The sequence below is a fragment of the Falco naumanni genome, chromosome 2 (genome assembly GCF_017639655.2).
Source record: "Falco naumanni isolate bFalNau1 chromosome 2, bFalNau1.pat, whole genome shotgun sequence".
Taxonomy (NCBI): domain Eukaryota; kingdom Metazoa; phylum Chordata; class Aves; order Falconiformes; family Falconidae; genus Falco; species Falco naumanni.
The window spans coordinates 62196134-62208684 of NC_054055.1; the positions used below are offsets into that span (position 1 = coordinate 62196134).

At 40.0% G+C, this 12551-nt stretch overlaps 1 protein-coding gene across 1 annotated transcript in view; it reads right to left on the bottom strand.

Annotated features, from left to right (window-relative positions):
• EFNB2 (ephrin B2) overlaps window positions 1–12551 on the bottom strand; it is a 46430-nt gene that overhangs the window by 13988 nt on the left and 19891 nt on the right. The window contains exon 2 of the mRNA XM_040584502.1: window positions 9518–9801. Coding sequence (XP_040440436.1) covers window positions 9518–9801 — 284 coding nt within the window. The remainder of the gene's footprint in view (window positions 1–9517; window positions 9802–12551) is intronic.

Here is a 12551-nt window from a genome sequence, read left to right on the forward strand (position 1 = left end):
ACCACCCTTCAAGTATGTTCATCTGCCTTGAAAATCTCTCTGGTCTCTGCCTATGGCACCTGGATAAGAAAGGGTTATAGTGAAAGTTCGTATTAAATAAATAACAAACCTCTTGCTCATTCTACTGTCACTAATTGCAGGCAATGATATTAATGACCCAGTAATTGCTATACGAGTAGCACTGAAGTGGAAAACATCATTTTGAGGCAGAGTTCATCTCTAGGTGGTAGGACTTCACCAGTGACTGAGTTAATGCCTAGTGACAGTTTAGAATATAACACTATAGATGAGAAAATGTGCCAGTCTCATGGTTGTAACAGTTTAGATGGACATGATGTTATTTGCTTTGACCACATGGAGTCCAGGAGTAACCCCAATGAAGTGCCACAGTCAGAGTTTGCCCTACAGATGAACCTCATTCCTTTCAGGGGAGATGCTCTGTACTATAACAATCTAGAGCAATTTTCCACATGTTTGCTTCAATAAAAGATACCTTCATCTCCTGCTTTTACATCAAGCACAACAAAAGTGTGCTTTATTGCAAAACACAAAAAGCTATTTACATCATCTAACTATCCTTCAGCAACACAGAGTCTGGCACCTTAGCACCAAGATCAATTATGATACTATCGGATGACTGTGCACTTGGCAAAGACGATCACAAGTTAAGCACTGTTTTGATTGCAGTATGCTTCTGTTTGTGTTTAGAACTTTAAAATATCCACGGAGTAAAACTTAATAAGGGAACATCGCTGAAATAAAGCAATCTGGAATTCCAAGGTGCTACAGAACCTCTAATTCAAATACTCACCATAAGAAATCACAGGGTTTAGCTTCTTTCAAAAGTACCACACAGGCACATTTCGGATCATTTTCAGAAACTCCGACGGGATGAGTGTGTTAATGCTCCAGCGTTTAGGATTTTTAGAAGTCAACTAGACAGGAGAGCCGATACTTCTAATAATTATGTCCATAAGGTTTTTAAGATTCCACTAGTGTTTTAACGGTATAACATCATTAAGTTTTGGTTTTGTGGTTTGGGTTTTTTTCCCTTTTTGCAACACAGGTTAATTAATGTCTTGATTCTGCTACCAAATCTGCCATGGCAGCCTCTGGATGGCAGATGGAATAGTTTCAGCACAGGCTGGCGCCAAACACCTGGAAAGCAGCTTTGCAGCAAAGGTGCCGGGCATCCCAGTGGACACCAAGCTGCCCACGAGCCAGCATTGTGCCTTCACAGCAAAGGTGGCCGATGGCCTGCTGGGCTGTATTGGGCAGAGCACTGCCAGCAGGCAGGGGCAGGCCACCCTTCCCCTCTGCTGGAGTGCTGGGTGCAGTCACGGGCTCCCCAGTACAAGACAGACATGGACAAGTCCAGTAAATGGTTCATGGAGATGATGAAGGAACTGGAGCACCTGTACAGAGGCTGAGGACTCGGGGACTGCTCAGTCTGGAGAAAAGAAGACTCAGACGCATCTTAGTCATGTGTATAAATACCAGGGGGATATGTGTGTGTTTGTGTCTGTGTGTTTCTCTGTGTGTGCGTAAAGAAGGAAGAGCCAGACTTCTCAATGGTGCCCAGTGACAGGACAAGAAGCAATGGCCACAAAACCAAAATACAGGGAATGCTGTTTAAACCTGAGAAAATGTTTTTAAATATGAGGGTGACCAGGTTATCCAGGCCAGCTGTGGAGCCTCTATCCCTGCAGATACTCAGAACTCAGCTGGACACAGTCCTGGGCAGCTGGATGCAGCCGGGCCTGCTGGAGCAAGGGCTTGAGCAGGGGACTAGATGTCCAGAGGTGCCACCCAAACGCAACCATTGTGTGATTCTGCTGTCCACCCCACTGTCATGGTCTAATGTGTTTACGTGCCGATGTGAAATACTTGAAAAATAAATTCATTCTTGGTTTCCCTGGCAGACTTCTGTTTTGCCCACAGCAGCTCGGTGAGCACGTGAGGCCTAGTCTGCTGCTGTGGTGTGGTGACTTTTGCTGTCTTCATCTACTGAACAAAAACCAGATAAATCATTCTAAAGAAAGATGTGAACATGCTTTTTAAAGCCAGCCTTATCAGCTTAATACGGGCTCAAGAACTGCTAAGTTAGATACCTTAAGACTAATCCTGCTTTTACTCACAGAAATACTTGTATGATTTCCTTGGGACTGAAAAAAGGAACTGGAAGACTGCCCATTAGGGCTTAGTTTTGTATTCGGATTTATCAGAAATTATTCCTGAAATGTTCTTCCTCCAAAGTTTCCAGGATTGACTAAAGTCAGAAAAGAAAGTCCAAACTGACATTTTACCCTGGTTTTCAACCATTTCAACCCTGTGTTTTAGCTAATGCAGTTCTCTAAGTATCCCTCCAATCTTGCTATGCAAAGACTTCAATGAGGCAAACAATTTCAAGTATTTAAAATCAATTTCACTAAACCCTTTATAAATGCTTATGCAGTTCCTGGTCTTTTATTTTAGGTCTTAAAAAACTGTAAGATGTAACAGATGTAATAGAAGTAACTGTATAAACAAAAAGACATTATCCCACTTGATGAGATAAATGCACATCACCAAACTTGGGTACAAAATGAAAGTTAAATGTGTTTCAGTACGCTAGTGCACTTCTACGCTTTAGTTTAGACAGATACTTTCCTCATAGCATGGCATGTCTCCTCAATACAGACTCCCTTGATTTAAAGTTACTCATACCATGCACATAAAGGATAAAATACACAGTCAGCACCACCTTCTTCTGCATGTAGTCCTATTAAGGTTGCAAATGTAAATCTAAGAACATACACAACTTGCACAAGATCAGGGTTTAAGCTGTTTTTTGCAAAGCACTGCAAATGTCCCTTATTGTTAATATGTATACTATACACATAAAGACTTCCAAGTGAGAATATTGTATCTTTCTTTGTGAATATACTGTATTGCCAGTATTTATAAATTGTTTATAAGGAACTAAAAAAAATGAGAAACTAATATAGTGACTAAAAATATTAAAAAGCTTCCTATGAAATGTAAAAACCTGTTTAATTCTTGAGTATTTCCTGGTTAAGTCTTTCTTCCAGTCTAAATAAATATTCTTCATTTTCATCTGATTCTGTATCTATCTAGAATATTTGGGGGGGTGAAGGGGAGGATAAATGTATTTTTTCACAAGATGCCATCAATTAACAAACCGAGCATTCCTCTCTTTCATTTCTTTCCCTTAGGAATAGAGAAATAATAACAGATTTCCTGCTGAACTATCTCTGTCTACTTTAAAGGAGATAAACGGTTGGTATTGCCTAGGTAATGGCACCGAATATGAACAAAGTACATCAATCTAAAATAGCCTTATTGTCTTACAAGGCCTGTGTGGTCTGGGACAAAACCCCAAAGGGACCATGACTCCATTAATCCTGTAAGTCTTAGACTGTGTTAGAAATCTGAAGCTGCACAGGCAGTCTTTTTTTTCTCCAATAATATTATTTGTGTGAGCTGTATCTATATTTAATTCAACAAGAACTAAGTGGTATTGTTGTTATATTCCTTAAAAGACTCTACTCTCAGCAAAGTCAAAGATGAACCTTTGCGTATCATTTTACACCAAGAAGAAATAATTCGTCTAATTTTTTGAGGAAAGAGGACAAAGGAAAGAAAAAACATGATCTTTGTACAACTGGAATCGGGGTGGCTACTATCGCATAGGCTTTCATTAACACCACCACCACCAAAAATAAATAATAGACTCCTGGACCACAGAGTCTTTAACAAAAAGCACAAAAAATGTCTTTGTTGCAAAAGAAATGTAATTGAAATTCTGATACAATTTTTGTTCCAATTTTGGCTAGTTTGGAATTAACCTCCAAACAAAGGAAAACCTAAGGTTTCCTTTCAGGTTGCTTTCACTAGGTATTTGGGAGGTTGCAGTGGGCTGCAGACTGGAACTTGCCTCAGAGAGGTGTCAGAATCCCCAGCCAGCCAGATTAGCCAGCACTTAAACTGTTTGGTCAGAACACTAAAATAACATTTTAATGTAAATCTATTTGGCCATGCAAAGAGATTTATTCTATCCAGCTGCACTGTATTTCAGGGCACAATCTATATTGTCTTTTAATGTGTTCTCCCTCAGACAGTTATTGCCCTTTAATTGTAACAGAATGACAAAGTGAAAACATAAAAAGCTTTGTGATTTTTTTCAAACCCAGCTAATGCTAAATCTTCAGAATGACCATATCAGTTTTAAAAGCCATGGTATTTTTAAAGCAGCTACCCAAAATGTAGTGCTACTAGCCAGTATAAACCTTTAAATCTGTCAGGGATCAAAAATAAATATATATAAACAAACAAACAAACAAACAAACACACACACACACATATATATATGAGGGTTTTTTTTAATTTAAGCCAGAGGCGAATTGTGGAAGTGGGTCGCTTGAAAAAAGTTGACAAAAAACATTTAAGGAAAGCTGAGTATTCCATTTTGCCAATGTCAAAGCCAATGAGCATCATTAGCTGGGCAAGCTTGGCTAATGAGATCGCAGGCAGAGCAAGCATTTTAGAGGAACCTTTTCTAGGTAGCCCTGACATCATTTTGCAGGCCCTTCCAAAACCTAAAGCCATTCTTTTATGAATTTTTAACAGCTGAAGGCTTCATTGCACATGACTTATTTTTTAATGCTGATGATGCCAGCCCAAAATCTTCATCTTACTCATGCAAAAGAAAAGATGAAGTGAACAGAGTATGTGCTCACTTTGCCAAACTATCTCAGGAGCATGATGGTGCCTGAAGGCAAGTGGCACTTCTCCCTTCCCTCTGGTGCGTCTCCCCAGGGCACGGCCTCAGTGCAAATCCAGGGTACTGCAGCGCTCCCGAAGCCCTATGACTAAAGGCCGAGTTTGTTTGGAACAACTCTTGTTCACCAAAAGTAAACATCTTTGGCATGTTATATATGCTTGTACTATGCTAACATGTCTCCCTCCCATAGAAGAAACACTGCATCTGAGAGAGGTACTAAAACAGTTGCACCACAACCCAAGTACTTGCAGACCAATCTCCTAGCACTGAGAAGATACTCATTGCTCATTCTGAGCAGTCCACAACAGCGGACAAATATACTCCATTCCCTAACCATGCAAAGACATAAAAAGACTTTTTAATGCAAACATCAGAGTTGCAAATCTGCATACCCTTCTTCTGCTTAACTTTGCCCTTTGCACAGATATTTTTGTTGTTGGGCATGATGTATCTTCCTTCATGCATCTGATTAAGGATTTCCTCAGAGACTTATGTTAGCTAAATGGTCATATATTTTAGGATAATCTAACATTAATACTTCTGAGATCTCAAGTACAGTTGACCTTCTCCCATTCTGCTGAAAAGAAATCAGGTAACCACAGGAAAATGAATCTATTAATTTCCCAGGAACCAAAAACTGATGATGGCAAAGAAAAGAAAAGCAAGGACACTCTGTTAGATCATTTGTTGTTTGCTTTCACAATACCATTCACTATGGTCTTTCCAAGTACTGCTGTTCATGGAATTAACTCTTTGGATCCTGATACTCCTACAGAGCAGTACCTTGCCAAGAAATAAATAGAGTATTTTTGGATTAAAATACCATTAAATGTGAAAACAGGTATGAGAAGCTCATCTACATTTTACTTTTTTAAAGAATTCTGAACTGTGGAATGAGGAAAGTTGCATCTTTTATATGCTTAGACCTAGGGAAGTACTGAGTAGAAAAGATCTTCTGTTATACCTATCATGAATACATATGAATGTTATAAAAATTATGGCTTCAAGAATTCCTGTACAATCACATTTCCCTAAAGATACACAGGGTTCAGGAAGCTGCTTCATCCTGTGTTACAGCTCTCCTCCCAAAATTACTAACCCCCTAATCTTAATAGAGATTTTACTGTTTAATACAGCTCCACAAACCACATACTATTACCTTAGAAAAACAAAACATGTTTCCAAATAATAGCAGGATGATAAAGGTAGATGATGATGCACAAAACATTTAAAGGACTGACAACAGCCTGCCAGCATAAACAGCGCGAGACTGGTCTGTAGACAGAGCCATAGCAAGCACTGCAAAGACACTGGGCTCAGTAAACGCTTCTGACAGGTTTGTTTGATGCCCCTTAGTTGCGGGAATTCAAGATCCTAAAATACTTCAAAAGCAAAAGCTGGCACATAAAATGCATTGTCTTCACTTCATAGCTCTCCCACCCCCTAAAAAACCCAAGAAATCAAGAAAAACCCAAAACTCCCAAACAAATAGAAAAGAAAAAGGAAAAAGGAAAAAGAAGAAAAAAAAAGAAAAGGAGAAGGAGAAGGAGAAGGAGAAGGAGAAGGAGAAGGAGAAGGAGAAGGAGAAGGAGAAGGAGAAGGAGAAGGAGAAGGAGAAGGAGAAGGAGAAGGAGAAGGAGAAGGAGAAGGAGGAGAAGGAGAAGGAGAAGGAGAAGGAGAAGGAGAAGGAGAAGGAGAAGGAGAAGGAGAAGGAGAAGGAGAAGGAAAAGGAAAAGGAGAAGGAAAAGGAAAAGGAAAAGGAAAAGGAAAAGGAAAAGGAAAAGGAAAAGGAAAAGGAAAAGGAAAAGGAAAAGGAAAAGGAAAAGGAAAAGGAAAAGGAAAAGGAAAAGGAAAAGGAAAAGGAAAAGGAAAAGGAAAAGGAAAAGGAAAAGGAAAAGGAAAAGGAAAAGGAAAAGGAAAAGGAAAAGGAAAAGGAAAAGGAAAAGGAAAAGGAAAAGGAAAAGGACAGAGCAGTATTGGAGTCAGCTCAGTGCATTCCTCTTTTGGGCCCAAGCACACCTGTTAAATTACAGGTTTAGGAATAGGGATATACGCAAATGATCTATAGCCTGATTTGCGTACATGATTAAGATGTATTATATTACTTATAAAAATGGCAGTAAACGTCCTGACTACCAGAAACTGCATCTGACAAGGCTGTGTCAGGTCACGAGCTTTTGAACACAAACTGTTAAAATCCTATCTAGCTCCAGTATCCCTGTAAAACGGTGTCCTAGCTGAGCCCTGGCCTAGTTTTCTACCCCGCTTAAGTGTTTCTGAGACCAACATCACTGAGTTCATTTTTTTCTCCCTGAATGGTAGAAAAGCGAGAGTTTTAGCTTCAGGATGGCTGGGTTTTCAGGGTTGGGGTTCTTTTGGTCCAACCTATTAAAATGTATGGGTACCCCTGCTGCAGCTCAGTTAGTATGCTAGCAATATAACGATAAATTTGCCATTTGTTTATGCCAGAATGAGCAGGGAAAGTAATATCCTAAGGCACTCCGTTATTACTGGAAGGCCAGTGTGATTTTTGAGGCATTAGGCTGTAGACTGAGCAAGTTCTTTCAACCAAACCCCACTGTAATCTTCCAGGAAATGCAACGTCTATTATGTCTTACTGCTATAATGAAATAATTATACCAAACTAATGAAAATGAGACATATTTAATAATTCTTTGGGTAAACCCATGAAATAGATATGACAGAATTGACAGGGTATCAGAAAGCTCCATTTGTGCCCATAATTTTCAGCTGATAATTGCAGCCATTCGTTCCACTACAGCTGGTTCGCTGTGGATGTTTTTAAAAGCAGCACTAAATACTGAACATACTTCATCATTAAAGCCCATTATTTGAGCGTGGTCATTTTTATGCTACACATTTTCACTGGAGTTACAGACAACTATCTCTCAACATCTAATCTTGCAGCTTTTACCCTAGTAAATCTCACTGGATTTCAGTGGGAAGTTTGTCAAACTTAAATGCTGTGTAAGTGCGGTCAGGTTTTTATATATCCCCTTGACTAAACAGAGAAAGCACCTATATTAAGTGATCATTTTGTCAAACCTTAAAGTCCGAAAAATGGTATTTTGTGTCTCCCATAACGGTTATTTATTATTTTCTGTATTTAATGTTTAATACAGAGAATTCTTACATATTTCCTGTGACATACAACTTGTTTTATACACAGTGTGTACCGCTATGGATATAACTGGGAAGTACGCATTAACATATATTAAATGTATTTCCATGTCCATTCTAAAAGTACTTGCTCAGGGCACCTGTAAAATTACCAGTATTTTTAACTAAAAAAAATGAAGAAACATTTAGAGTGGCAGACATTACATAAAATAGTTATCAGTCTTCCTATTTTCAAGGAGGTGGCAGAAATGTGTTTGGGGACAAATTTTTTAGAAGGGCCTGCTGTGATAGGACAAAGGATAATGGTTTTAAACTAAAAGCCAGCAGATTTAGACTAGATATTAGGAAGAAATGTTTTACAGTGACTGGTGAAACACTGAACAGGTTTGCCCAGAGAGGTGGTAGATGCCCCCACCCCTGGAAACATTCAAGGTCCAAGTTGGATGGGGCTCTGAGCAACCTGATCAAGTTGAAGATGATCCTGCTCATGGCAACGGGGTGGACTAGATGACCTTTAAAGGTCCCTTTCAACCCAAACTACTCTACGATGATTCTATCGTTCTATGAAATAAGACACACCAGTATGTTACTTCCTTTAACTGCAGAAAAGCCCACACACAGAATTTGTCCATCTCCTACTAACTGGTGATCCTTGTTCAAGACTTCAGAAGTTCCCATGGAGTTAAATGAGATCTGCAGGCCATAATATTACAATGATAAAACCTAAACTAATGTAAATTGTTGTTGTACTGCTGAGATGTCTGCTTATGCTAACTCCTGATTCACATAATTAACTTCACATGTCATAAGTAATTTGAATCACTAAACATAGCAGTTACCTCCAGACTTGCTTTCAGCCATAAGTCCCTGATCAGACCAAAACTCACACAAAGTTTATATTGTTGGACACAGGCCTGTGTCATGCACATTCTTTTTACAAGTCCAGGACCATGAAAAAGGAGGAAATTCAAGATCATGCTAGTCCAGGTTTTGCCCAAGAACCCTGCTAGCTACTGTATGGACACAGTAGGTATGTATTGTGGCTAGGCATGCTGAACTAGAGCCTACCAATAACCCTTGTGGGCAAATTACACTGTCAAAGTTGGCACCAAAGTGGCCAAAAGGTGTTTCCTGCGAGAATCCCTGGACTACTTGGAGCAATGGCCAGCCATCTCACATAGGATGCCTCAGCTCAGAATGGCCAGGCCACTCTACTCCTACTCCTGGCGTAAGAGCACCCGAAGGCAAGGCCAATATCATGGCACATCACCAGCTATGAGCAGGAAACATCATGGTTCAGCTGCATGCAACTTTCAATGAGAATACAGACCACTAAACAGTGAACAGGAGGAGAAGCCCTTTACAGGCACAGAAGTACAATCTAATTTGGTTTACACAAACCAAGGAAAAAGAGACAGACACCCCACAGAAGCCACGAATAATGCTGAAAACATGCTGGCAAGAAATTATTTTCAGAGGAAACAATACAAACCTATTCACATTCTTCTTAGCTTGCCGATCATGTACAAGACAACATACAAAAGAACAAACAATTATACTTAAAAGAATGAACAACTGAAATTTTGAACTTACATATGACGTAATAATCTTTGTTCTTCTGAAATTCCAGGCCCCAGAGATTAGGACTGAACTCTTGAAACTTGATGGTAAACTTGACGTCTTGATCTGGCTTGGCACAGTTGAGTAGAGGTGTATTGTCCTTTTTAATAGCACAGCTATCTGCTTGGTCTTTATCAACCATGTAGACCTTATAATATTCATACTGGCCAACAGTTTTAGAGTCCACCTTTGGGCATATAATATCCAGTTTGTCTCCTATTTGTGGATATAGTACCAATCCTTGTCCAGGAAGGAATCTAAAATGGGAGGGGGTTGGGGGGGTGGGGGTGGGAAGGGAAAAAGAAAAAAGAGACAGAGGGGGGGGAAAAAAAAAGGGAAAATGTGAGACACTTGATAAAATCTCACCCAGAAAAGCAGCAACTGCAGTGGACAGAAAGAAACAAATGCATAGTTTCCAAAAACAAAATAACAGACTGAGCAAACCCGATCTTAATAGTTTGGGCTTGGCTCGATTTAATATCAACAAGAAATATCAACAAGATGTTTATTTACATCTGGAAATTAGAGATGGATTGAGTCTTATAGTCCTTATCCCAGTTTTGGGAACTCTACTATATTTTACGTCTCTCTGGCAGGCACTACTGTTTCTTCCACATTTGGCCATTTACAGCAGCGAGTATGTCTGGCGGGCTACAATCCTGTTTTGCTGCTTTGGTAACATTTCTACTATTCTTGCACATATTTTGCTTATTTTGGACATGGGAGAATGACAAGAATAATCTTTCAAAGCCCCTGATCAACCACATGGAAAAGGAAACAACTTAGACTTCAAGAGTTAACAATATACTGTAGATGCTGATTGATATTACAAGACAAAGGAACATCTGTCACTCACCAGGATGATGCTTATAGACCTGGAGTGAAGAGAGATCTACCTGACCCAAGGATCACACATGCTTCTGATACAACACTTTTCCAAGACAGTGCAACTGCTACACTACGATGATTTCTTCTCTTCATAAACTCCACCACTGCTGTCATTATTTTAGCTCTTTTTTTAATTTCTTGAGCTGCAAGTGAAACACGGGTATGCTTTTCCTTAGCGTAGATGAAGACTTCTTACACAAACCGGCTGCGAGCGTAAACCTTTGGGGTTAGCCTCAATATTGTATCTTTCCTACTCATACTAATTAACAGCCAAACTTCACCACTTCTTCACAAAGAAAAATATAAATAATTACTTATAGTATTGATTCATCCACAAAATGAGGAGCCTTGTTCTCACAAGGACAAAAGCCACAGCAGGTTTGTTTGTTTCTTTCTCCATGATATATTTGCTCCAATTAAGGCCAAGAAGTGCGTGTTTTAGAACTACAGCCAACACAACATCCTCGAATGCACAGACCTGAAAGACTGACTTTCTTTACTCTTTCTCCTGCCTGCCAGCCTTTTCCAAAGGTCTTCCTTAATGGAGAATCGGCCTGAAAAACTGACTGAAACAATTGCTGCCTAATGAACACCCTTCTCCAAGTGCTCGCATTTAAACAGCACTCGTAGTAAATCCAGCTTATTCACAGGCAGCCTTCCTGGAAACTGCAGAGCATTAAGACTCAAGCAGAACAAAGTTGCAGGCGTCCTCCAACCCCCAGCTTGGCTGAAGGAGCCCACCAACATGTAGTACTGCTGCAGGAGAACTTACTAAGTTAGAGAAAAGAATGATGCGACACCCCAAATTTCAGATCCATCATTTACAACTGCTTTTTCCCACACAATGCAAGTTTATGATCTGTGCTAATTAAGCAGGAATATTTTCACTCACAAAGCCTGTGTAAGAATTGTATTTGTTGTGAAGCAGCACGTAGCAGGACAAAGACATGTAATTACAGATTTAGGGAGAAAGAACAATGAAATGTTATGGCAAGAAAAGCGACTGTTGATGTATAAATCACTGCACTCTTTTGTGTCATGCAGTGCAATTTCCAGACTACAGAAATTAAGCTTGGCCACAGCTGTCCAAATTGAGATGCACTGGAGATGGGGCAAAGCTGCACCTCCTCCTCCAGTTTTCAGACATGCCACAGGAATGCAGTGACCACCTCCCAAAAGCCGAAATGGCAAAACAAATGGAAAGGTGGAAATACATCCTCCTTGGCATCACTGGCCTGGTGAGGCGTGACTGAGGGAAAGGCCAGCTCTGCAAGGGCGCCAAGAGAATGGAGGGGAGGAAGAGACCCAGCAAATGTTCCCGGGGAGCAGCATGGATCCTGACTCAAACTCTCCTCGGCGATTGACTTTGACCAGGCAAAAGCAAATGGAGTTTCTGAGCTAACCTCCATTACCTGTGACTGATTTTACCACCTCGTCTCACCACAGCCCCATTTCACTTTGCTTCTGTGCAGCAGTGTTGTACGAGAAAGATTAAAATTACTTGTATTCCCCCATCTGCAAGCCAGGACAAAGGCTGGTCACTCTGTGACACCACGGCTGCAAATACTTGTTCTTGCTAGTAATTCTTCTTCACATAATGGGAATATGTAATATGAAACACATGAGATTTCAGAGGACCAGATCTTTGTTTTTAAATTAATTGATTTACATTCCCATGCATAACAAATATGAAATTAGTAAGGTTAGAAACATGCACCTGTCTGTCATTACCAGTAATATGACCTAAAAGCTGCCCTGAAAAACAAAACCCCTTGATTCTCATTGTAGCTTCTGTATATATATATATACGGATGTAATGAAGCAGCAGCAGTATACATTCTCCATGCAAACTCCAAGTACAAACAAGTTGAGTTCAGAGATGGCATGCCAGGCAACCCTCAGGAACAGCTACTGGACAGAAAGCACACTTGTGTGCCTTGGTTAAGTAGCCAGGAATTGTCCCATAAAAGGTAGAGGACAGAACCACCCCCCAACAGACGGCTAAAACTATGTTTTACAAGAGCTTTAAACCAATGCACTCGTTAAGACTTTATGGCAGAGGAATATTCTTGCTATGGCTCTAATGTCTGTACAGTTTTAGAACTAAATCTCCTTCCAC